The 26,347-nt window shown below is 37.1% G+C and overlaps 1 protein-coding gene and 1 pseudogene across 5 annotated transcripts in view; one reads left to right on the top strand and one right to left on the bottom strand.

Annotated features, from left to right (window-relative positions):
• Nucleotides 1-24,711, top strand: part of XIAP (X-linked inhibitor of apoptosis) — a 36,290-nt gene extending 11,579 nt beyond the window's left edge. For 4 of the 5 annotated variants that reach the window (XM_053917110.1, XM_053917112.1, XM_053917113.1 and 1 more), the window contains 6 exons: nucleotides 8,569-9,477; nucleotides 10,714-10,813; nucleotides 11,259-11,337; nucleotides 11,936-11,978; nucleotides 15,743-15,943; nucleotides 20,103-24,711. In XM_053917110.1, coding sequence (XP_053773085.1) covers nucleotides 8,601-9,477; nucleotides 10,714-10,813; nucleotides 11,259-11,337; nucleotides 11,936-11,978; nucleotides 15,743-15,943; nucleotides 20,103-20,296 — 1,494 coding nt within the window. In that variant the 5' untranslated portion in view covers nucleotides 8,569-8,600 and the 3' untranslated portion in view covers nucleotides 20,297-24,711. The remainder of the gene's footprint in view (nucleotides 1-8,568; nucleotides 9,478-10,713; nucleotides 10,814-11,258; nucleotides 11,338-11,935; nucleotides 11,979-15,742; nucleotides 15,944-20,102) is intronic. The other variant, XM_053917114.1, reaches the window with a different exon arrangement.
• Nucleotides 2,467-3,990, bottom strand: LOC112310546 (partitioning defective 6 homolog beta-like; annotated as a pseudogene).
• Nucleotides 24,712-26,347: the final 1,636 nt, after the last annotated feature.

Here is a 26,347-nt window from a genome sequence, read left to right as displayed (position 1 = left end):
TTTTTTTTGTTTTGTTTGTTTTGTTTTTTTTAGTCCTCACCAGAGGATGTGTTCACTGATCTTAGGGAGAGAGGAAACCAGATAGAGAGAAACATTGATCCTTTGCTTCCTGTACGCCCCAACCAGGAATCAAACCTGCAGCCTTTCAGTGTGTGGGATGATGCCCCAACCAGCTGAGCCATCTGGCCAGGGAGGAAAGGTTTTGATCTGAGCTCTGAATAAGCATAAATAGTATTAATCTATGTCATGGATCTACCGTTTAGAGTGTACATGGTATGTTTTTGAGCCAGACTGCTGATTAATGAGCACTTAGGACATAAATTGTCCTAAGTTCTGAACAGTTTTCAGTGAAATGGAAGAGGGAATAATAGTGATTTTGAGCCCTTTTGTGGTCTTGAGTGAATTCTTGAGCCCCAAATCTGTGTATTCTTCATGCAAAACATTCTTTTAGGGGAACACAGTCCCAATATTTGTTGAAGCATAGATGAGGGAATGCTTTACTGTATGTTTATTCTGTGGGAACTATACCTGTGGAGTTAATTATAATGAATAATTTGTCAAAGATTGTAGGTCTGTGCTCAAATTCAAGTATTACTATGACTTTCTAAATTAAGTGAACATGTAATTGATATTTCTTTTGTTGGTTCTCAGTATGCCCTTTCAGGTATCTACAGAAGTAGGTTTGATAATCAAGCATACATTGTATACAGTAGTATTAGTAAGCTTATGTTATTGACTGAATTTATGGGCTAGGTGCTCATTAATGCCATTCAGTTGTTTGAATGACTCCCGTGCTTAAGTTTAGGGAAAGTATTTTTGATCTGATTGAATTAACCTCACAACTGTTTTATTGTCCATTTAACTTAAAGTTGTAAGAAAATATGCTTCATTTGAAGAGTTTTAGTATAGTATAAATGAACAACTTGATTAAAGGTTGAATTTTTATGTAAATGTATTATAGTATAAAAGCTGAATGCGAAAAATGAAATTCCATTTTTGGTTAGAGCATATCATTTTAAAAATTCAGCTTTTTTATACTATGTCACATTTGCATGGATATATTTCCTAGATACTACAGCATTGTAAATCAAAATGCTATTTCTAAACAGGGAACTAATTAGCTAATGCTTTAAGATAATTAAAAGAGAGATTGACCTACATTGGGTCAGGGAGAATGCTGCTTACTTATTAACAAGATCTCTGTTGGATCCTCTATAGAGGAAAAAGCTACCGATGAGAAAAACTTGTAATATTTGAGCAAAGAGCGAATCTTAACATAAATTTTAAATTACAATGGTGTTTTTTGGTTAACATATAAAATTTTTATGATGTTACTATGAAAAATTTTATGAGTCCTATAATATTTTTGAAACATATTAGTATGGGCTTTTTATCACTGACGAATTATACTGCTTACCTGGTATGCATGTATTTTCTACAGGGTCCAGCACAAATAATGCCCCTTTTTATTAATAAAATCATAAGCACGTAATTCTGTAACATAACAATATCACATTCAAGCATACCATGTGACATTTTAGGTGAAATGTTCAAATTAAAACTATAAATTATTACTCCAATATTATTGCCCTACCAACCACACTCAAGCAGGCCTTCTGCTGGACCCTGTATTTTGGTCACATTTCCTAGGCACAGTGGCATATTAACAGTTTGTAGTACTCACAGTGATTTCAAGAGTCCAGGGGAGGTAGTGCTTGGGATGTGGAATAATAATGGCAATAGCTTAATAGCAGTGGTTCAACAATTTTTCTGTTGCCCATTATTTATTGTCACTGTGTGTTGTGCATTGCTGTAGGCATTGGGAATACAAATGTGATAAAAACAGAGCCCTGTCATAAAGGACCTACATTCTAATAACATATGTACACACACACAGACACACAGACACCTACAGAAAGTATTAAATCTAGTATACTTGGGTCATCAGCAAATTATGTAGAGGATAGCATGGGAACACAATGAGTGGTCATTCTGGGGTTTTGAGTGGAAGAATCAGCAAATATGTCATAGATCAGATTCTAAAAACAACATTTTCTGAGTTTTAAACAGATGCCTCTATTTAATTACATAATGATTCAGTCAGCATGATAGTAGTACTATAGTGGGAGCTAATAGACTTGTATTGCTTGCATAATTCTTTTTTTTTTTAAGTACTTTTTTTAATCCTCTTGGAACATCAGTTGTCTCCTTCACATGGTCTAAACCTTTTTTCTTTTAAAATATTTTATTTATTTACTTTTAGAGGGAAGGGAAATGAGGGAGAAAGAGAGGGAGAGAAACATCAGTGTAAGAGAGATAACATCGATCAGTTGCCTCCCACATCCCCAACCAGGAACCTGGCCAGCAACCCAGGCATGTGCCCTGACCAGGAATCAAACCAATGACCCCTCGGCTTGCAGGCCATCACTCAATCCAATGAGCCGCACCAACCAGGGCACACTTCACATTAGAATTTAAAGAATGTAGTTAAAGGAAGACTTAACTGGGATCTTTGCAACAGGTTAAATATTTAACCACTTCAAACAAGTGATTTGGTACTCTCGCCTAGTTCTGAAAATCTACTGTGACATCTAGCTTTCCATATCAAAGCATATAACTTCATTTGCAAATGTTCCTTTGTTTTAGACTTAAAATTACTTCTGGTCTATCAAAGAACATGCTAACAATTACCAATTACCAAGCTATTATTTTAATAACATTTAAACAGCTTTATCAAGGTCGAATTCATATACCATAAAGTTACCTTGAAAGTGTTCATTTCATTGGTTTTTAGTATATTCGCAGAGTTGTGCAAACATCACTACACCTAATTCAGAATGTTCTCATTACTCCAGAAAGAAAGTCAATAACCATTTGCAGGTGCTCCCCATTTCCCCTCATCCCCCAGTTTAGGTAATCACTAATCTACTTTCTACTTCTATTTATTTTTATAATATTTTAACTTGCAATATTATTGTTCTCGTGCCTATTCCAGAGCATTGGAGCAGAGGTTTAAAAGCTCTTAAACTAGCCAAATTTACAAGTGCTGTGCCAGCCTCACTCAGAAAACATTTCATCGATTTTTTTCCTCGTGTTATAATTTTTCCATGTTCTAAGAATTATTTTTTAATCTGGAACATGTTCCAAATTCTCTGTTTACACCACTTGCTAGGGATTCTAAACTCACTGAATTAGAAGGAATAAAACCTTTCTGTCCAGACTCAAAACTGAGTTTGTTCTATTTGTGTCAGCTATTCCAGGGTAGGAATCTTCTGTGGCGGACACCATTATCTTCAATAATAATGTCAGCTCCGTCACTTTCTTCATCCTTTGGCTCAATGTTCAACTCAGTCTGCTGTAGATGGCCTAGAAGGCTACTATCAGTCGATTTGCTGGAGCTGCCAGAAGTCCTACTGTTCCTAATATTATTCTCCTGATTTGTCTTGCTGTTTGACAAGGTTGCAGCTGTTTGCAATCATCGAGTCTGTTACTTGATCAAAACTCTACCCTGAAACTTCTTCATCATCATTAACAGCCAATAGACTTGTCCTGCGAGCCAGACCTCCTGAAACAAGCTAGGATGTAAAGAGATCCCTGGGACCTTTTCTAAGCCATGTGGTATCTCCTTATAGACTGAAACCATTCCAGCTATAGAGTGCTAGGGAGTGTTCGGTGTTGTGTTCAAAGATGAACTAACCCTACGATGTGTTTCTGGGTGAATATCAACATCTGTAATAGAAAACAGGTATAAAGTCTTAGGGCATACCAGTGACTGGATGTGGCTTTTTTCTGTGCTTGACAGAACACAGTGCATTGGTTAAAACATTTTAGTTCTTTAGCCTGTTTGTATCAAAGGCACTGTTGTCTGTTGCTTCCTTTTTTATTTTAAAGATTTTATTTACTTATTTTTAGAGAGGGAGGAAGATAGAGCACTGGCCTCTGAACCCAAAGGTCGCCAGTTCAATTCCCAGTCAGGGAACATACCTGCATTGTGGGCAAGGTCCCCAGCTGAGGGCATGTGAGAGGCAACCAATCAATATTTCTTTCCCTCTCTTTCTCCCTCCCTCTAAATGTAAATAAAGTATTTTTAAAAATGTATGCAGACCAGTGTAAAAAAACCCTTTCCCCCCTGGCCAGTGTAGCTCAGTTGGTTGGAGCGTTGTCCTGTAAACTGAATGGTTGAGGGTTTGGTCTCCAGTTGGGGCATATATGAGAGGCAACCAAGCAATGTTTCTCTCCCTCTCTCTCTCCCTCCCTTCCTCTCTCTCTAAAATCAATAAGCATGTCCCCTGGTGAGGATTTAAAAAATTACCTTTCAGGTCTTGTCCATGAGTGTATGTTTTCATGCAGTGGCAATCTAATGTACATCCTATTTTATATTCTTTCCCATTAAAATAGCTTTTGTTTCATGTATTTAATAATAAAAACCTGGGGAAACAAACTTTTGTATTGTATTCAGATACCAGGTAGGTAGGTCTTTTGTGTGTGTTTTTCTCTGTCCTCCAACTTCCTGTATTCCCTTATTATTGCTGGATAAGTAGTCAACCTCCTCTCCTTGGCCTCTGCCCACGGCTCTCTTTACCTAGTTGACTAGGCTGTATGTATATGTATACTTTAAACACATCTCACATCTTGAAATCTTCCATACCCCTCATATTAACAACACTACTTCCTGATTCTTTGTTTTGCCAATGTTTGCTACCGTAGTGCCATTTTTTCCCCAAGCACTGTTTCCCTCAGTATTTCTGACTGTCTAGCCTGTCTATATTAAGGCTTCCTTTGACTGTCTTTTCTCTGTGCCTTCTTACCTTTCTGCTTACCCACTACAAAGCCTGAATATGCTTTCACAAAGAAGCCTTAATATCTCAGCATACTTTATTGCATTCAGACATTTTTACATCCATGGGCCTTTTTATCACCTTTCTCCAATATCCATACACTATTTTCTTCTGTATTCCCAATTCCTGCGCTCCATATATACTTACTTGCTAAACATCGTCTTCCCTGCCTTCATTTCACTTAAACTATTTTGTTGTTTTGTTTTCTTTTATTTTTTTACATTTTTATTATTGTTCAAGTACAGTTGTCTCCATTTTCTAGAGTGCCCCCACCACTCTCCCCACTTCCTACCCTTAATCCTAACCCCCTTTGGTTTTGTCCATGTGTCCTTTACACATGCTCCTTGATGACCCTTCCCCCTCCCCTCCCACCTCCTCTCTGGTTACTGTCAGTTTGTTCTTAATCTCAATTTCTCTGGGTCTATTTTGTTTGCTTGTTTGTTTTGTTGATTAGGTTCCACTTATAGGTAAGATCATATGGTAAACTATTTTTTTTAAAGTCCTCTTACCCTTTCTTTTGGTGCCTCCCTCCAAACCCAAGTTTTCTGTCTTTTGTCAGTCATCTTTCTCCCTTCTACTCTTAACCTCTCTGGTAATTTCATTTTTTTTTTAAAGATTTTATTTATTTACTTCCTATAGAGAGAGGAAGGGAGGGAGGGGGAGAAAAAGGAGGAGGGAGGGAGATAGATCAATGTGGGAGAGATACATCAATTGGTTGCCTCTCACATGCCCCCAAATGGGGAACCTGGCCCGCAACCCAGGCATGTGCCCTGACTGGGGATCAAACCCACAATCTTCTGGTTCACAGGCCAGCACTCAATCCACTGAGCCACACCAGCCAGGGCTGGTAATTTTAATTTTTTCACCCTTCTTCAAAAGCTTTCACTCTGATAATGTATATGTGTTGTTCAGTTGAGGGCTTCTGAATAGATACCTGCTTTTCAAAACGGTGAAATTTAAATTGTTTGTTTAGGAATAACCCCCGGGAAGATGAGGTCTCCACTTGAAAGCTTCAAACAGATTCTCCTGCTAGTATTGAATGATGGAGTGTTATATAATATCTGAAATAAGGTGGCTGCTTAAGCCATGCAAAATGTACACTATTGTGAAATGAGAATAGATTGTTGATTTTATACTTCTGTTTTGATTGAACTGAGGAGTAAAACATCTCAGCAGGTAATTTTCATATGGATTGTATTGAGCATTAATTCTTCAGGGTAATTATAGACTTAGAAATGTTTAATAATACTTGCTCATAGTCCATGCTGAAGTACCTTCCAGTGGTGGGAGGAACTCATATTCTACAAGGCAACCCAGTTCATTTTGCAGTGCTATTTTTTAAAGATGATTTTTTAAATTTACTTTTAGATAGAAGGGAAGGGAGAGAGAAAGAGGGAAAGAAACATTGATCTGAGAAATACAGATTGATTGCCTCTCTTATGTGCCCCAACTGGGGACCAAACCCGCAGCCCAGGCATGTGCTTTGACTGGGAATCAAACCAGCGACCTTTTGCTTTGCGGGATGATGCCCAACCCACTGAGCCACACCAGTCAGGGCTGTACTGCTATTGATTATTTTAACTGTTCATCCTTGTATTAAAGTCTACAGCCTATAGTTATATTTCTTGATTTTAATTCTCTCAAGCTTCACAGAATTTGGATCCTTTTTCTATGAGACAATGTCTTAGATATCTAAACATAGTTATTATGTCCTCTATACCCCTCCCCTCACAATTTTTTTTCCTTTTGAGATAACCACTCTCTGCCCCTCCAACTATTGCTCATTGGACACCATTTTCATCATCTGGATTGCTCTTTAGGGACATTACACTTTGTTAACGTCCCTTCTAAATTTGTTCAGAACTTAAAATAATAGACAAAGTGTAGCTGAATTGGCTCTGGATGTTGCACATATGGACATTAATGCAGCCTGGAGTTGCTTTAAGTTTTTTTATCAGTCATGTAATGTTGGCTCATAGTGAATTGGTAATTAACTAAAATCCCAAGATTTTAATCTGCTTCGCCTTCATGTGACTTCTTTCCAACCAGGTTTCCATCTTCTTTATTTGTGCAACAGATTTTTAAAATCAGAATGTAAAACTTTACACATATCTCTGTTAAATTTTATCTCATTACACCTGGCTGATGTGGCTCAGTGGACTGAGCGCTGGCCTGCAAACCGAAAGGTCACTGGTTCGATGCCCAATCAGGGCACATGCCTGGCTTGCAGGCCAGGTCCCTGATTGGGGGTGTGCAAGCAGCAACTGATTGATATTTATTGCATGTCAATGTTTTCCTCCCTCCTCCTCTCTGTAAAACTAAGTAAATAAAATCTTTTTGAAAAAATTTATTTCGTTAGGCTATCATCCAGCCTTGGTTTCTTTGAATCTTGGTTCTTGTCATCCAGTTTATGCTAATTCAACAGAGGGCCTTGAAGCTAGTGTCAGAATGTTTTCGGATATCTGAGAAGTAATAATCAAAAGTCATGGAGACGATCTTCCAAAAATTATTGTATGCAGCTATAACTTGGCTATTGAGGTATATATGAATTAATACCATTATAAATTGACAAGGCCCAGAAATAGTGATAACCATTGCCAGCCTGCAAGACAGAAGCCTTGTGTTGAGCCCCTAGTATTCTAAGAGAGGTGATGTTCCAAGACATATTGTGCCAACATAATGCCAAAAGAGCTGGTTATTCTTCCCAAGAAATCAATCAATGCACAGAAGAAGTAGAAGCAGCGTCGTTGTGACTATTATTTTGCATTTCACAAGCATGTGCAGAGTACATACAGTGTTAGGAACTGTGTGAGATTCTGAGAATCAGGGTTGCCTCCCTGATTTACTCCTGTTGTCCCAGGGTAGTTGTTAGTAGCATCATTTTTCACTTTCAAAAGTGTCCAGGTTAGGAGGATAAATAACGGGTCATATTTCTCATAACCCAACTACTTCCTTTGAGTTTTTTTTTTAATTGGGTTAAATGTTACACAGCTATAATTTGCCAGGTCTAATGAGGCTGCAGTAGTACTTAACATTTGTGTAGATAGTTCCTTAACCATGGGAAGTTGGTAGCAAAAGCAACTACTCATACTTCGTATTCCTCCTGAGCCACCACCTAGAGGGCAGTGTTAATACAGCTGAAATGATCCGATTCCAGCCAAAAAATGGCCTCTTTGTTTACACATGAAAATCAGAAACTTTTGATGTTCTTGAATAACCCATTGGAGCCAATATTGTGAATAACTTATCTTTTGTTAAACAAAAAAGTAAAGAAATATTAAAAATTAATTCATTAGCATTCTGAACATTCCTTTTAAAAATTTTGTAGAAACTGAACTTTGATGCCTTGAATATATAATGATCCATTATAACAATTATGCATAGGCTTTAAGAATCTGCATATTTTATGCTGCTTTCATGGTTTTCCTAATTAATGATTTCACATGGTTAATTTTAATATATTCTGCATCACAGTTTCTATATTTATGTAAAATAAGCACTTAAAATGAATAGTTCTGTTCTACTTGCTTAAGTATTACTTTCCTCTAAAAGAGAAAACAAAATTGCTAGTTTTAACTTTAAGACTTGAACTCAAGTATTTAGAATTAGAATGTTTCTTAGAGATTGTGTGATTTTATGTCATCAGTGAGTAATTTCTTAGTTCCTAATATCAAAAGTGATTGCCTGTGTTTTACATTTTGGATTTCCTAATGTAATGTTCTCTTTTTAGAAAAGGTGGACAAGTCCTATTTTCAAGAGAAGATGACTCTTAACTGTTTTGAAGGATCTAAAACTTGTGTACCTGCAGACATCGATAAAGATGAAGAATTTGTAGAAGAGTTTAATAGATTAAAAACTTTTGCTAATTTTCCAAGTAGTAGTCCTGTTTCAGCATCAACGCTAGCACGAGCTGGTTTTCTGTACACTGGTGAAGGAGACACCGTGCGGTGCTTTAGTTGTCACGCAGCAGTAGATAGATGGCAATATGGAGACTCAGCAGTTGGAAGACACAGGAAAGTATCCCCAAATTGCAGATTTATCAAGAGCTTTTATTTTGAAAATAATGCTGCGCAACCTACAAATTCCGGTATTCAGAATGGTCAGTACAAAGCCGATAACTGTCTGGGGAACAGAAACCATTTTGTTTTAGACAGGCCGTCTGAGACTCACGCAGACTATCTTTTGAGAACTGGACAGGTTGTAGATCTGTCTGACACCATCTACCCGAGGTACCCTGCCATGTGTAGTGAAGAAGCTAGATTAAAGTCATTTCAGCACTGGCCAGATTATGCCCATTTAACCCCAAGAGAGTTAGCTAGTGCTGGGCTCTACTATACAGGTGTTGATGATCAAGTGCAGTGCTTTTGTTGTGGTGGAAAACTAAAGAATTGGGAACCTCGTGATCGCGCATGGTCAGAACACAGGCGACATTTTCCTAATTGCTTCTTTGTTTTGGGCCGGAATGTTAATATTCGAAGTGAATCTGATATCCCGAGTTCTGATAGGAATTTCCCAAATTCAGCAAATTCTCCAAGAAATCCAGCCATGGCAGATTATGAAGCACGGATCAGTACTTTTGGGATGTGGATGTACTCTGTTAACAAGGAGCAGCTTTCAAGAGCTGGATTTTATGCTTTAGGTAAACCTTATTATAAAATCAGGCTAATAAATAACTTTCCAACTGTCCCAGGGCTCCTAAAAAGTAAATCGATTCCTTTAGCCCCCCTCAACTGTTAAATATTTAGGTGTAGAGTGGCATGATTATATCACTAATTCTGTTAACCCATATGTTGAATGTGTAACGTGACCACTGAATTTATATGAAAAGGAGTACTATATTAAGAGTCACGTTTATCTTCATGTAATTGTTTTTCGGAGAAGGATAACATGCAAAAGATGATAGGTATCCCTGATAAAAGAATGGGTTGGATAGTAATACTAACTATAATTTATTACATGCCTACTGTTTGTGCTCAATACATACATTAAATGCATTTTCTCTACACCTCTTAAGAAAATAAGAAAAGTTAATATTAAAGAGTTTAGTTTGGCTGATTAAAATTAATATCTGCCTTTTGTACAGAGACTGTGTATTTGAAAGCTGCCCTGTATAATGCCTTTTTGCTTCAAGTGAGCACTTTTCGAATGTACTACCGTGGGCACGGCAGGAAGAACAGTATCAATTATTTAAAAATTTACTTACATAGTATCATATAGGTTTTGGTGTTGTGTAGCTGTACCCTTAGAGAAACTTATCTTGTAATTTCATTATGCATTAAACTTTATTATTAAAGTTTCACAATTTGAAAAAGTAAACTTTGGGCCCCAAATGAGGTATTTTTTAAAAGAATGTAACAATTGTAATTTTCTGCATTAAAATTGGGCAGTTTTATTTTTGTTCTGTGAAATACCTCAAGTTGAATCAGTGAATTTAATGTGTATTTCCTCCTCAAATGATCATATCTATTACTTAGAGTTTGAATGTATTTTTAATAGTTTATTTTTTTTGTCTTTTTCCATTACTATTTATCCCCCTTACACTCTCTTCTACCTCCACCCTTCCCCTCCTCCCAATCACCCCCATCTTCCGTGTCCATGAGTTCCTTTTCTTTTTTGCTAGATCCCATGGCCCCCAACCCCCCCAGAGTGAATGGGTTTTTTTCTTCTTCTTCTCTTTTTTTAAAATTTTTATTGTTATTCAATTACAGTTGTATGCCTTTTCTCCCCATCCCTCCACCCCACCCCAGTATTTTTTAACCTATAAATTTTTATGTAACTTAGAAATGCTTAATTTCATGGTGTTAAAAAAAGGGTATTTTTGTGTAAGCTTCTAATTGTATAAAATACATGTATTTTTACTTGTGTGTTTTCTTAGGTGAAGGTGATAGAGTCAAGTGCTTTTATTGTGGAGGAGGTCTAAGTGATTGGAAGCCTAGTGAAGACCCTTGGGAAGAACATGCTAAGTGGTTTCCAGGGTAAGGTATTTAAATGTTCATTCAATAACAACCAAGTTGGACAGTGTGCAGTGGGAGGACTTGAATAGCTTTTCACCTCAACTATTTTTGCCTTCCCAAGCCTTGAAATTCACACCAGGTTTATAAAAATGGGGTCACCTACTTCATAGGAAAAAAAAAACACCTAAGCCTTCTCTGGTGACAAAAACATTCATTACTTGTATATTGTATTTATGACATTCAGAGGATTCCATTTCTAAACACCAAATTAGGAATGTATAGTTTAGTTGTTGGAAATAGGCTTTTTTACAATGGATACAAGAGAACCCACAATAAGTAGTATAACAAAGGGAGCATTTTGTGGCTCCTTAGAAATACTGAAAAGTAAGTTCATGGAATTAAGATGATGATGATATCATACACTTGGCTAATTTTCCAGCTACTAAAGTTTAACCTTCTTGTTTAGGTGTAAATATCTGTTAGAAGAGAAGGGACAAGAATACGTAAACAATATTCATTTAACCCACTTACTTGAAGAGTCTGTGGTAAGTCAAATATTGTAGAATGTGTATTTTCAGATACTGTGTTTTACAATGATTTCTTGGTGTAAAATTCACAGTGGTGTGTTTTAAATTAATAATGTATGGTGAGCAATAAAAGGGAGATCTTGAAAAGTGCTTGTTGTTCTTAACCTGAAGCAAGTTGGTGAAAGGGGATTAAGATAAACTGATTTAATATCACTATAGGCAAAAAAATGGGCTTGAAGAACAAAAATAATCTCTCGGGCTTCTGAAATTTGACTTTTGTATGTTGTGTTTTGTACTCATAAATAGTTGTAAACTACTTGTGAGTACAACTCTGGGAGAGCACAGTCGCCATTATGGTTCTGCCATCAACTAAATTGCCTCAATCAAGTTGTTTAAACTCCCTGAATGTCAGCCTCTTGTCTGTAAAGTGAATGGGTTGGGTTAGATGACCTTCTAACTTCCTTCTAGCTTCATTGGGCTGTACCTCTTGTGTATATTCATATGTTGAGTTGGAATAAAGCCAATTTTTAATTTGTGGTTACCGTAACTTTTCATATTGAGATAATTGCCTTCTACCAAAAAGAATTTTAACTTACAATTTATATTTCTATTTTAGGGAAGAAATGATGAGAAAACACCATCACTAACTAAAAAAATTGGTAAATATGCTTATTGTGATATACTTTTAATTTCATTACCAACTTATACTTGTTATTTATAAGGTAGAAAGTTAAACATATTCTTTCAGGTACACCAAGGTGTATTTGTTTGAGATGAGACTTGCTATAAATTTAAGAAGTAATGAAGTGCCTATAGATTTCAGTAGGATATTTATATATACAGAACATTCCTATGGAAATTGGACAGCTAGCTTTTCCAGGCTTGGGAGGAGCAGCTACAGGCTGCACACCACCACTTCGGGCGCTGCTTCAGTTACCCAGGGCCATTAATCCAGTGCTCTGCTAATGTGTCATCACCATGCTCAGCCCTGACCTACCTGCTTATTTATTCTGTGCCATCTTTGGGCCTTTCCCATCTTCACAGAGGGGTACAGTTGGGTTTGTGTATCTCTTATTACTTCACAGAGAGGTAGAAGTTTTATTACAAAGATTATTTATTCATCATAGACATCTTTAAAAACCAGAAAGTGGGCAGAGAAAGGTAGTATGTTCAGGGAAGAAGATGTTGTTATCCCCACTTTTCAGATGAAGAAACAGAGTCAGAGAGGTTAAATGACCTGTTCGCAGTTAGAGTACAAATCATTGGTGGAGCTAGGACTGTAAACAAGGTCTTCTGAATCCTGCATTGTACTACAGCTCTCATTCTCAACTGAGGCATCATGTTTCAAAAATAGTAGAAAGTTTAATTTAGAATATGTCTGGTGATTCCCCACTTTCTATATTCATAGCAAGAGAATACTATATGTATTTATAAATATGCTTGAGGAGAGCCACTTTCATAAGGCTTTTGTAATGGGAATAAATAATGGAGTTTAAGAAATGATTTATTCTAGCCTGTATTTTTGAAATTATTCAGAAACAAAGAATCTGTAACATTTCTTGATAATCATCTTTACGATGCATACTATTCTTTTTATGACTAATAAGATTCTTGGTTTGGGATTAATGTTTTTTAATTGAGATAAAAATTTATTTAGCAAAATTTTCACCATTATAAAGTATAGATTTTGGTGTTTTTAATATATTCACAAGGTTGTGCGACCATCCCTACTACTTAACTACCGAACGTTATCGTAACCCCAACAAGAAACCCCATACCCGTTAGCAGTCATCCCCCATTGCTGCCCCCCACATCCCCAGCCCCAAGCAACCACTAATCTACTTCTGTCTGTATGAGTTTGCCTATTCTGGTTATTTCGTATTAAATGGAATCATAACGGCCTTGAGGTTCATCCATTTTGTAGCAGTCATATATGAGTATTTCTTTTTTATGGTGGAAAACTATTTCTTTGCATGCATAGTACATCTTGTTTATTCATTTGTCAGTTGGTGGACATAGCTGATGCTGCTATGAACATTTATGTACAAGTTCTTGTGTAGGCATATGTTTTTAATTGTCTTGGGTATATTTTTAGGGATGGAGTTGCCTGGCCATATGGTAACTCTTACGTTTAACCTTTCGGTAAACTGCCAGACAGTTTTCTAAAGTGGCAACACCATTTCACATTCCCACCAGCAATGTGTGAGGGTTCCAGTTTGTTTCTCCACATCCTTGTGAACACTTGTAATTATTTGTCTTTTTATTGCAGCCATCCTGTGGGTGTGCAGTGGTATCTCATCATTTGTGTGTGTGTGTGTGTGTTTCCCAGATGGCTAGTGATGTTGGACATTTTTCACCTGCTTAGTGGCCATTTGTATGTCTTCTTTGGAAAAATGTCTGTTCATCTCCTTTGCCCATTTTTTGGTTGGGTTATTTGTATTTTTACTATTGAATTGTAAGAGTTCTTTATACATTCTAGTTCTTTTTATATGTAAGTCCCTTATCAGGTATATGATTTGTAGACATTTTCTCCCATCTTGTAGGTTGTCTTTTCACTTTCCTGTTGGTGTTCTTTAAAGCACATAAGTTCCTAATTTGACAAAGTCAAATTTATCTGGTTTTTTTGTTGCTTATGCTGTGAAGTTATATCTAAGAAACCATTGTCCAATCCAGGGTCACCTATGTTTTCCTCTAAGAGTTTTATGGTTTTAGCTCTTACATTCAGGTCTTTGATTCATTTTGAGTTAATTTTTGTAAATAATACGAGGTAGCAGCATACTTAGTTCTTTTTCATGTGGATATCCTGTTGTTCTTGCTTTTGGTTTTCAGCAAATCGACCTTCAGGTACCTGCAGGATATCCAAGCAGGTGAATGTGAAAACCTGGAACTCATATAAATGGGAGTGAAATTGGGGTAGTAGGGAAAGTATCCAGAGAGATTGTTAAGAAAAGAGAGAGAGAGATCACATGAGGGAACCATCAGTATCTAACCAGGTGGGCAGAAGGAGCCAGCAAAAAATTGGGAGTGGCTGACTTCTGGACATCTCCACCTAGAAATCTCAAAAACAGCTTGAATTCAGCTTCTCTTTTGAAAACCACTCAGACAAATTGAGCCCTGCTCTATCCCCCCCCCCGCCCCCACCCGTGTTAGTTAATAGTATCACAATTCACAAAGTTGCCCCATCATTTGCATCATTATAAGCTCTTTGTTTTCCTTAATTTCACTACATTTAATTAATCACCAGGTCTGATAAATTCCACCTTTTTAATATTGTCTAAAATCTACTGGTTCTGCCGTGGCTCCTGCCCTTCTTTCTCAGCCAGGCTATCGTAGCAGCCTCCTAACTGGACTTTTATTTGCACTCTAACCTCCCGACAGAATTTTTGTCAAACACAAGTCTTAAGTTACTTCCCTACTTAGAAAATACCTTTCATTACCATACTGTTTCTTACAATTAAATCCCTACATGTCCTGATCAATATCCACCCCCAAGTTATATTCTGACTTCGATTACCATAGGTTGGATTTGAACATCTTATAAATGCAGTCATACAGTATGTAGCGTTTTGTGTCTCGGTCATCATTATGATGACATTTTACTCTGTGAGACTCATCATCTGTTGTCTGTGCCGGTAGTGCATTCTTCTTTCTTGCTGCGTAGTGTTCAAATATAGCATAATGTACTGTGAGCCATTCGCCTGATGATGGACATTTGAATTTCCAGTTTGGGGCTGTTACAAATAATGCTCCTATGAATATTCTTATGTATGTCTTTGGTAGATATGTGCATCATTTTTAATATCCACGAGTAGAATTGATGAATGAGTGGGTATGAATTTCCTCTTTAGCACTTTCTTACATAACTGTACACTACTTTGAGCATCACTACAGTGAGTTTTGGTTTGTCCCCTTGCCTTATCTAGTTCACCCCCCTTATCTATAGAAACTAAGTCTGAGAAATAGGAAACTGATACTTTCAAAGTCCACCAGGAGTTCCCCCTATTTCCCATTATTTTTTCAAAGTAATTGCTAGGGACTCAGTAAAGAAGACATCTGCTCTTTAAGTACCTTAGGTCGGTTGTTAATGAGAACATCTGATTTGAAAAATGTCCAGATTTTTTAAGCATTTAACACTTTTCTTACCTGTTTTACTTTATCTTCCACTATTTCATGAAGCATTTAAAGCATCTAATCTCAATTCATAGTGCTGCAAAATATTCCATTTTCAATTATTGTAAAATTCTGAAAGGGATCCTTCAGTGCCTTAAATATTTCAAAATCTTCTGTTCAGAGCAGCTTTGGTTTGTTGGGGAGTTTTTTTCTTGCTGCTTAATTTTTTTTTTAACTAAACTTTGTGTTGAGTTGTGTTAATGAAAATAATTGTTTCATCTGTGTTCTTCTTCCTCACCGATTTTCATTTCAGATGATACCATCCTCCAGAATCCTATGGTGCATGAAGCTATACGAATGGGGTTCAATTTCAGGGATATTAAGAAAATAATGGAGGAAAAAATTCAGACATCTAGGAGCAACTATAAATCACTTGAGGCTCTGGTTGCAGATCTAGTGAGTGTGCAGAAAGACAACACACAAGATGAATCAAGTCAGACTTCCTTGCAGAAAGGTATGTCTGGCTGGTTTTAAACAGCAAGAGACACCTAACAGTGCTTCATTATGGATAGTATCTTATATGACTTTGTGACCCATTAATTTCCCTCCTCTAACATCCCCCTGAGGATAAACATTTTGTAACATTTTATTATGAAAAATGTCAAACATCTTCAGAAGTGGAAAGGACACTATAACGAACCCTGATGTACTCCCATCAGCCAGCTTCAGTAATTCCCAGCACTTTTGAAATCTTGTTTCATGTCTTCCCCCAATGTTTGTGGGGTTTTTTGCTATAGCATTTCACAGTAAATCCTAAACATCCTACATATCATTTACCTTAAATACTTCAATAAGTATCTAACAGATAAGGACTTTTTAAAAAACTTTAATATTGTATGTTAGTCTCCTTGGACTGATAGAACGGAACACCATAGACAGGGTGGCTTTAACAACAGACATTTTATTTCTCACAGATCTGGAGGCTGGGAAGTCCGAGATCTAGATGCAGGCAGATAGGGTCCCTGATGAGAACTTCTTCCAGGCTTGCAGACGGCTACCTTCGCTGTGTCCTTACCTGGCTGAGAGAGAACGCTCTGGTTTCTCTTCCTTTTTTTTTTTTTTTAATTGTAAAGACGTCAATCCCATCCTGAAGCCGCACCCTCATGACCTCATCTAAACCTAATTAGCTCCCAAAGGCCCTGTCTCTAAGTACCGTCACATTGGGTGTTAGGGCTTCAAAATACGAGTTTTGGGGAGATAGACATTTAGTCCGTAACATAATATGATCACACTTAAATGAAATGAACAGTTAAGGCTAGAGTGAAGTATTACCAGAGGTAGACTATTAGTCGGGGTGGGGGGGGCATCACCATCTCAACTAAGGGGCTCTAGGCAGTGCTGAAATAAGGTAGAAACAGTAGAGTTGATATCAGAGTTTGGTAGGCATGACATTTCATTCCGTCATGGTCTGTATAAGGAATCTCAAACAATCAGAACCAAGAGAAACCTTAAAGATTATATAACTTTCATTACTTCAGTGAGAAAACTGAAGTGCAGTTGTGTCGTTGCCCAAGATCACTCAGACAGTTGGGAGTGAAATTCAGGTTTCTGGACTTCTGGTCCAATGTTACTTTTTTAATTTAAAAAGTTGTGGTACAATACACATAACAACATTTACCATCTGAACCATTTTTAAGTTTACAGTTCAGTAGCGTTAAGTACATTCTCTGTTGTGCACACAGTGTCCAGAACCCTTTTCATCTGCAGAACTGAAACTCTATACCCATTAAACAGCAACTCCCCGTTCCCCTTCCTGCCAGCCCCGGGTACACAGCATTCTGCTGTCTGTCTCTCTAAAACCGACTACTCTGGGTATCTGGCCCATTGTTCTTTTCTACTCACTGGAGCATCACATCCAAAAGTAATGTATAAATTACTTTATTGTTTTCCTCCCATTTTTAAACTACAAAGCTACTTTGAATACTTTGGGGTAAACCCCACAGGACTAAAACACACTGGGAAGGGGTAACCCCTTCACCCCCCAGGAATGGTCCATAGGAACAGAGGCTATCTGTGGGGAAGGAAGAGCAAAAGAGACCCAGTATACACTCAAGGCAAAGGGAATGCCATCAGTGCTGGGGCCTTGGAGCACTACAGGAGGAAACACGAGCACGGTGGGACTGGTTCCAGGCACATAGGTAAAGGGCAAGAGGGTTGGACACGAAGCCACCAAGCTGCTCGGGTTTCTCCTCATTTGCCGTTTTGTGCTTCTGCTGCCTGATCTCCGAGCCCCTTTGCTTCCGAGTGGCAGCAGAAAGCCCGTCATCTCAGTGCTTTTCCTTAATCAGGTGGCTCTGCTCTTTCATATTCTTCTGGTTGAACTCAGGCTGCTTGTCGCAGGTTGTGACAATAGCAAGAAAATGCATTTCATTCTTGCTTTTATATGACATAAGTCCGTTTATAATGCTATCCCTTTACTTAAGTTGTTTCCTTTGTCCTGAATGCCTTTTTCCTGTTTGTATACCTGGTTTTATCCCCCTTTGCCCTCTCCCCCATTCCCTAAATCCAACTTGTGACCTAACTCATCCTTCAAGGCTCAGCTCAGAGGTCACATCTTTGAAGTTTTCCCCAGGACCCATAGCAGAGTTCAGAGCTCCCACTTCTCTACTCAGTACTCTTAGAGCACTTGTAACGTTACTTTGGAACTGCTTTCCTTTTTTTTTCCCTGCCCATTAGACAAGCTTCTTGAGCCTAGGTGCTTTATGTTCTTGTCTCTGGTAAGTTCCATGTTTGGGCCTATAGTTTCCAGTATGCCCAGGAGGTTGCCTGTTAAGAAACAGGAGATAAACAATCCTTTCTTACGCCCCTAGTCAGGAAAGCCTTTCTTTAGCACAAATCTGAACCTCTCTCTCTCTAGGTTAAAACCCTTTACTGGCTCCTAAGGCCCTGAGAATCAATTTCAAACTCCTCTACATGGGTTGCCAAATACTTCAGGATCAGGCTTCTCCTAACCTCTTCTGTAGCCTCATTTCATGCTGTTTCCCCTTCTAATTCTGTTCCCAAACCTTACCTGTGGACATGTAGGCCCTGTTCTGTGTCTCTCCTTGGAGCCTACTCATGCTGTTTCCTCTACCTAGAACACCCTCCTCCCACTGCCCCCATCCCCCAAGGCCTTCTCTCTCTCCCTAGTTTATTCCTCTAGGAGGCTTTCCCTTTATGTGTTCATACATGCACACACTTACACCCTTCTTGTGTTCTTCCTAACACATTCTAACTACCTTTATCATCACACTCTACTATAATTTCCTGGCTACTTGTGTCCCTTACTTGTCTATGAATGATTTGGGGGCTGAGGTCTATATATATCTAATTGTTGTATCTCTAGTGCCTAGAACCAATTCAGGTGTCTAGTAAGTATTGGTTGAGTAAAATTAAACCACTGTTTCCCAAACCTCTTTTCATGATAGTGTTCCCCAGGAGTTTAAAAGGGATGCCATGAAAAAGGAGCTCTATTATTAAATAGGGAAATGCATTACAAGTTTCTAAGAGGGGCCATACACTGCATTAGACTGCCCTGAAATTGAAAGCAGTGGTTCCCAAATGCCAGTGGGCTCAACCCCAAATATTTTAGATTCAGTGAATGAGGCCTAGGAATCTATTGTTGCAAATGCCCCGAGTAATTCTCATGTGAGGCCAGATTTAGAAATCACTGGTATACAATGATCACAAGATTGTTAAAGTATGTAATGTGTTTGGAATAGTGCCTGGCACGTGGAAATAAGTGTTATATTACTGTTAACTGCTGCTACTGTTGATGTTGTCATTACAGTTATATAGGACCACAAAACATGGTTTTTGTGGCATATTTGTTAATATTTCACAAAACCTAGTTTGGGAAAGGCTGAATTAAGCAAGTATTTGAGTACCGTCCATATGCTGAAGACACCCAAGTCTCTGTAATGCTGACTCCTGACCTCAAGACTTGACTCTCCAGTTGCCTACTGGACATTTTTATATAGATGCCCTGCAAACACCTCAAAAGTATCTTAAAAAGCCCAGGCCTGTACCTCCTTTTATATTTCCTGTTGGCATCACCATCCCTTTGTCAGCCACACTAGAAATATTGAAATCAACTATATTTCTTGTTTGTTTCTCATCCCTCACATCCAGTCAGTCACCAAATCCTACTTGTCCCACTTCAGAAATGTCCCTCCAATCTATCCCCCCATTTCCGGAATAAGCCATACATACCCTTTCTGTGCAGTATTTCTTTTACCTAACCCTTGCTTGTCTGCCTGGCAAGTTGCTGGCCGATTTAAATGTCATTCCTCCACTTCCCTGCTCCCCCCACCCAGAAGCTGCCAAGCCATGAAGCTTTCCCCAGCTAGTCTGAACAGAAGAACTTGTCCTCTCATCTCGTCCCCAAGCACTTCGTACATACCGTTATTAGAGCACTTACCACTGTGTATTTTGTGCTTGCCTTTATTGCCTCAGCTCACCTCCTTCTCCTACTAGCATTCAAGCTATTTAAGAGCAGAGGCCATGTGTGAGTCATCCTGTCTCCCAATAATACTTGATTAGTGTCTGGCACATAGTAGGGGTTCAAATCGTTTCAATGAATTTAAACAACTAAGAAAGTCTACAATTAACTAATTTCTTTTCTCTTTGTACAGAGATTAGTACTGAAGAGCAGCTAAGGCTCCTGCAAGAGGAGAAGCTTTGCAAAATCTGCATGGATAGAAATATTGCTATAGTGTTTATTCCTTGCGGACATCTGGTCACTTGTAAACAATGTGCTGAAGCCGTTGATAAATGTCCCATGTGCTACACAGTCATTACTTTCAAGCAAAAAATTTTTATGTCTTAATCTAACTCTACAGTTAGATGTATTATGTTCCTATTACTCTGATTGAATGTGTGATGTGAACCAAATTTAAGTAATCAGCATTGAATTCATTAGCATTTGCTCCCAAGAAGAAAAATTGTAAACTGCAGTGTTATAGTTGGCAATCTAAAATTTGAATTTCTGGATTTTCAGGATATTCGCTATATTATCTCTCCTTTCTCTTTTTTTTCTATTAATTGAAACCCTTGACTAAGAATCATCATATTGTAACCGATCACAATGTGAATTTGTAGTACACTGACTTAGCTTCTAAATGTAAGTGAATTAATCAACTAAGTTTTTCATTCTTTTCAGATAGGCCTAGCAGGTGGAGTATTCTGTGTAAATGTGGAGATTAGAGTTAATCTCACCAATCACATAATTTGTTTTATGTGAAAAAGGAGTGAACTGTTCCACACTGGTGGAAAGATAGACATTATTTTTAGATGTTAGTCTTTATGCTTTAGATTTCGTCTATTTTCTTTTAAAATTATACATACATACTTGGGTGGATGATTTTACACAATGATTTTGCCATTGTTAAAAGGCTATTTAATGATAGAATGCCATCTAGCCTACATGTATCGAATGAGCCAAATGAAGGTTGTGTGCGTTTTATATATGTATAGAACAAAAGATTAGAAAAGATAGGTACCAAACTGTTAAATGTGGTTTCTCTTGAGGGGGTGGGGGTGGGTCCCAGAGGGGCTTTACAGGGGCCTTTCACTTTCTACTTTTTTTCATTTTGTTCTGTTTGAATTTTTGTAAGTATGTGTTACTTTTGTAATCAGAATTTTTAGAAAGTATTTTACTGATTTAAAGGCTTAGGCATGTTCAAATGCCTGCAAAACTACTTGATGCTCAGCTTTAGTTTTTCTAATCCAAGAAGGCAGGACAGTTAACCTTTTTTGGTATCAATGTGAAATTTAAATGTCTTTATGTTTGTCCTGCTTTGTGGATGAAAAGTATTTCTGAGTGGTAGTTTTCTGACAGGTAGACCATGTCTTCTTCTCTTGTTTCAAAATAAATATTCCTGATTTTGTAAAATGAAATATAAAATATGTCTCAGATCTTCCAATTAATTAGTAAGGATTCATCCTTAATCCTTGCTAGTTTAAGCCTGCCTAAGTCACTTTACTAAAAGATGTTTGTTAACCCAGTATTTTAAACATCTGTCAGCTTATGTAGGTAAAAGTAGAAGCATGTTTGTACACTGCTTGTAGTTGTAGTGAAAGCTTTCCATATTGAGATTCTCATAATCTTATATTGTAAAGTTTCGTGTAAGTTTTTGCTGTTAGAATGATTAAGATGTATATAAGACAAAATGTCGTGTCTTTACTTAACATTTTTTGTTCTCTTGACTAGCAATAGTAGTAGATAAGTCTGAAATAAATGTTGTCTCAAGATCCTTAAAAACCTCTTGGAAATTATAAACTATTGACAAGGAAAGAAGAATATTTCTTTAAATATTAAAGACAAAATAAAACTTGAATAAAAATCAATATAGATAAAAAATGAAAGTTTAAAAATCCTTCATAGAATACCCACCCAGGCTTTTTTTAAAAAGATTATATTTATTATTATTTTTTTTTAGAGAGGGGAAGGGAGGGAGAAAGAGAGAAACATCAATGTGTGGTTACCTCTCGTGCTCCCCCAACTGGGGACCTGGCCCGCAACCCAGGCATGTGTCCTGACTGGGAATCGAACTAGTGACCTTTATGTTTGCAGGCTGGCGCTCAATCCACTGAGCCACATTAGCCAGGGCCTACCCAGGCTTTAATTACAAGATTCTCACAACGACCTGTTGTAGAGATGAGTGAAGCATTTTACTGCAGAGAAAAGCTTGAGATGAAGACTTAAAAATTACAATTATTGTTGTATTTTCTAAGAGAGAGTATTGTCATGTTCTTCTAACCTCTGTTGATTATTACTTTAAGTGATATTCATTTAAAGCATTGCAAATTTAAATGAGGATTTTAAAAATAACGACTGTCCTATTTTGTTTTACCATTATATATTTATTAAGTTAAAATTTGCATATACAGTTTAAACTTTAAATTGAAATTACAAGGGGAGAAAAGTGTTAAAGTTTTTAAAAATGTGTTTTCCAGGACACATCAGCTCCAAGTCAGGTAGTTAGTTCAATGTAGTTGTTGGCCAAGGACTGGATTGTTTTAACATAAGGCCTTTCCTGTTCTGGGAGCCTCAGTTCATTAAAACTCTTTAAAACTTATGTGTTTAGAATTAAGCAAGACCTTTTTTCTCCCCATGACTTGTGAAATTTAATGCATGAAGCTGATGTGACTAACAAGTTTATTTTAAGAGTTGTTTAGAAATGCTGTTGCTTCAGGTTCTTAAATCACTCAGCACTCCAACTTTTAACCAAACTTTGTTAAGACTTAACCAGTGTTTGTGTTCCCACTTTAAAAAGCACTGGATTCTCCCTAATTGTGCAAGAAATGATCACTTGCAAGGTCAAGAATATAAGCAGACCCAAATCTCTGCCTCCCCTTCTCAGAGTAGTTTTCAGTATCTACATGTAGATACTCCTTTTGTGTATGAAGATTTCAAAGTCACCACCTATTTTACTACATTTAGTCATGTGAAGAGTCAAGTTATTTGTAATAAATAGTTATCTTTATTCATAACAATTTAGTGTGTTATCAAAAGCTTTATCTTAATTTTTGAGAAATGGGGTTAGTGTTTATAAATTCCAGTTTATTAATTAATGGCTTTGTATCACCTTTTTTGCTAGATTTGTTTTTATGTGTGTGTGGTTTTGCTTTTTTCCCCTTTGGTTAGGGTCTAAGATGAAGTAGGGTGGGTGTAGCAAGTGTATATAATGTGATACGGCCCTGTGTATTGGGATCTCCTGTGTTTTTGTTGTTCTAATATTTAAATTTTGATAGTTGTTTTTCTTGTTTTCATTTTAGTGGACAAAATTGGTATTTTGAACTCTCTGAATGGGTGATTACCACCACAGCATTATTTGCATGTATTGTACCCTTTAGATCCAAGTCATTGTTTTATTTCCTGGTTGCTCAGATGTTGAATATGGGAGGAGAGGGTGAAGGGGTGGGAGAAATGGGATTGGTTGTGTATCATTTCCATTAGAGAAACAAGAAAACGGGAGGGAACCTTGGACAGATGTAGTTATTTTTAGTGAAATCTACTTTTTAAAAAAGAGATAGCCATTTCTTCATCTGTGATATGAGATTAAAGCCTATCTTACATTTGTGAGAGTTCAGGATAAGGTATGTAAAATACCTGCTATAAATACTAGTCCCCTTCCTAATACTCTGCTACCCTTCCGGTTTGCCCTGACTCTGGAAATGTGGGCTAAAATTTAGGTAACTATTTCAGTGACTCTTACTCATCTTTTTTGGTGTTCCTCATAGTTAACAGGTAAATTACAATAAATAAATAGGTTAAGTCCTTGAAAATATTTAATTTTTTGAAAAAACTCAAATTTAGTTGAGCTTTCCTATCAGAAATGATTAGCTTATTCCCACCTTCATAATCAGTTTCAATTCGAGTCATATACTTAGCACGATGTGAATTTCACTGGCAGCATAATAGAATTATAGGGCATCAAAGCTAGAAGTGACCTTAGAGAGCATCTAATTCATCCCCCTCATTTTACAGATGAGGTAACTAAGGCTCAAAGGTGAAGTGATTTGTTCAAAGCTATATAGCTAATTAGTGGCAGCCCAGATTGGGACTTAGTTTGAAGGTGAAAAACTTCAAGCTACTTCTCCTGGGAAGTCTAAAAACTTTATTTTTCAACTATTCTTTCTTTTATACCATAACTTTCACTACGTATTAAATGACACTTTATCGCTAATACTATAGGACAATCTTGAATACATATATCTTCAACTTGTAATACTACATTAACGTTTGGTGGTAAGATTCTATTTTGGAGTCTAAAGTTTGCAGATATGTGTATAGAATTTTTTTGCATTTACTGCATTCTTAGTGTGTATCACTAATGTAACATTTAAAATTACTGTATAAGTATATATTGTCATTTTGTCTGTGCTTAGTTACAAATTTGCATTTCTTATTTGATGTAACAAAGGCTTTTATGCAATTTTTGTTAGAAGATTTTGCATTTTTCCATTGCTGTTCTACTTTATCTAACCTGAGAGAATGAATGGTTGATTGATATGTCATTGTATTAGTGTTGTGAATAATCGTGTGAAATGTTTTGAGATAGAGTACTATATTTGTGAATACAATTTTATGGCTTTTTTTTTTCATTTAGTAGAAATCTTTCCATCGGTATGGAAAACGAAGAAAATTACTTTCCGCTGCATAATCTGGCAGTCATAGATTAAAGCTTATTTTTCTGTGAATAAGACGTATTCAATAAAGTACTATTCTTTAAAATGTTATCTTATTACCTTGTAATATGTTGTACTTTTCCAGAAAAAAAATAGCCCTCCTAAAAATACTAAAATGTAACCTCCTTTATACACCTTATGCCATTCAGCCAGGTATTAAGGTACACATCAAGTCATCTTTTTTTTTAAAGAAGACATCTGTTTTCATGATAATTTAGAGAATTCTGTAAGTGCATGAAAAGTTGGTTTTTAAAATGCATAAAAATATGAACCATAGTTAACACTTCCCTCCCCACAAAGATGGGCTTGGTTGTCCCAAGACAATACAGTCACCATTACAAAGTGTGAACAAGCAGGGGACCTAAAAGCCACTGCCCCTTTGAGGCAGGTGGCAGAGAAGGATTTTGTGGGTCTATGGAGGCAATGACCCAGAGACTTTCAGAAGCTGCAAGCAATCTGATAGCATAAAAAGGGAGGGGATAAAGGAACCATAAAGGCAGAGAGTTTAAATGTAGGTATTTCATGTAGCTATTTATCCTACCCATTTCTGCCCACAACGGGGATTTCCAAATTAGGAGTTGCATTTCAGGCCTAGTCTATTACGGTGACTATGTTATCACTGTTTCCGGGATTACCATAAGGACTTTGTTTTAAATGCAGTTCACATTTCTTCTTACATGTCAACTATATTTTCAATGAATATCGACGAAGATGTAAATTTTCAAAGCTTTCTCACAGAAATTTTCTAACACAAAAGTAGAAAGTGTAGTAAACCCCATGGTACTCATCATTGAGTTCCAACAAATATCAATATTGTTTCATTTAGGACGCCCCTCCCTCTTTACTTTTGCTGGCGTACTTGAGAGCAAATCCTAGATGTTACGTCATTTCTCCTGAATTACCTTAATGTACCTATACCAGATTAGAAGGGTTTTTTTTTAACATAAATGTGAATTTCAACTCACTATTATTACTGAATTTAAGTGGACATCTAAAACTAAAATCAACTTTATTCCCTTTATTAGGGTAAATATACCTCCTCAAAACTGATACTATTTAAAGTTACTTTTAAACTGTCTTCTCACTATTTCATTTGTGGTCTGCTTATAGACCGTAGAATGTATGTACTTATTAAAAGTTAGGAGAACTGAATGGTGTAAGGATACCTACTGGTTGGTTCTCAAAGTGCAGTCGGGACCAGCAGCATCTGTGTCAGTTGGGGATTTGTTAAAAGTGCAAATCATTGGGCTCCATCTCAAACTTGCTGAATCAGAAACGGGTGTGACCTTGCAACTGTTTTTTACTCTAGCAGGTTTTGATGCAGGCTAGTTTGAAAACCAGTGGAATGTGGTATGGGGTCTGAATCCACAAATAAATAAATGGCTGAAACCTGCCAATTAAATTGCTCTCTGGAGATGACTGTCATCCTATCTTTCTGTCCTTATCACTCATTGCTTATCCAGTCCCATCTTTTCTCCTGCTAGCTAAACATGAAGGCATAAAATAAAGCACCCTGAAGATCCCATCTGATTCTGCTTTTCAACAAACTTTCTTGTGTACAGTCTCTGAATTTTGTAACAAAAATCAATCTTCAGACCTTTCACTGCTAAGTTCAGAATAGCCCCACATTGCTCACTGTCATTAAACTATACTCCAGTCAAGCAATGAAAGGGTAACTATTTGAACT

This window comes from Desmodus rotundus, chromosome X (assembly GCF_022682495.2).
Source record: "Desmodus rotundus isolate HL8 chromosome X, HLdesRot8A.1, whole genome shotgun sequence".
NCBI classification, from domain to species: domain Eukaryota; kingdom Metazoa; phylum Chordata; class Mammalia; order Chiroptera; family Phyllostomidae; genus Desmodus; species Desmodus rotundus.
This window is presented reverse-complemented; position numbering and strand designations above follow the sequence as displayed.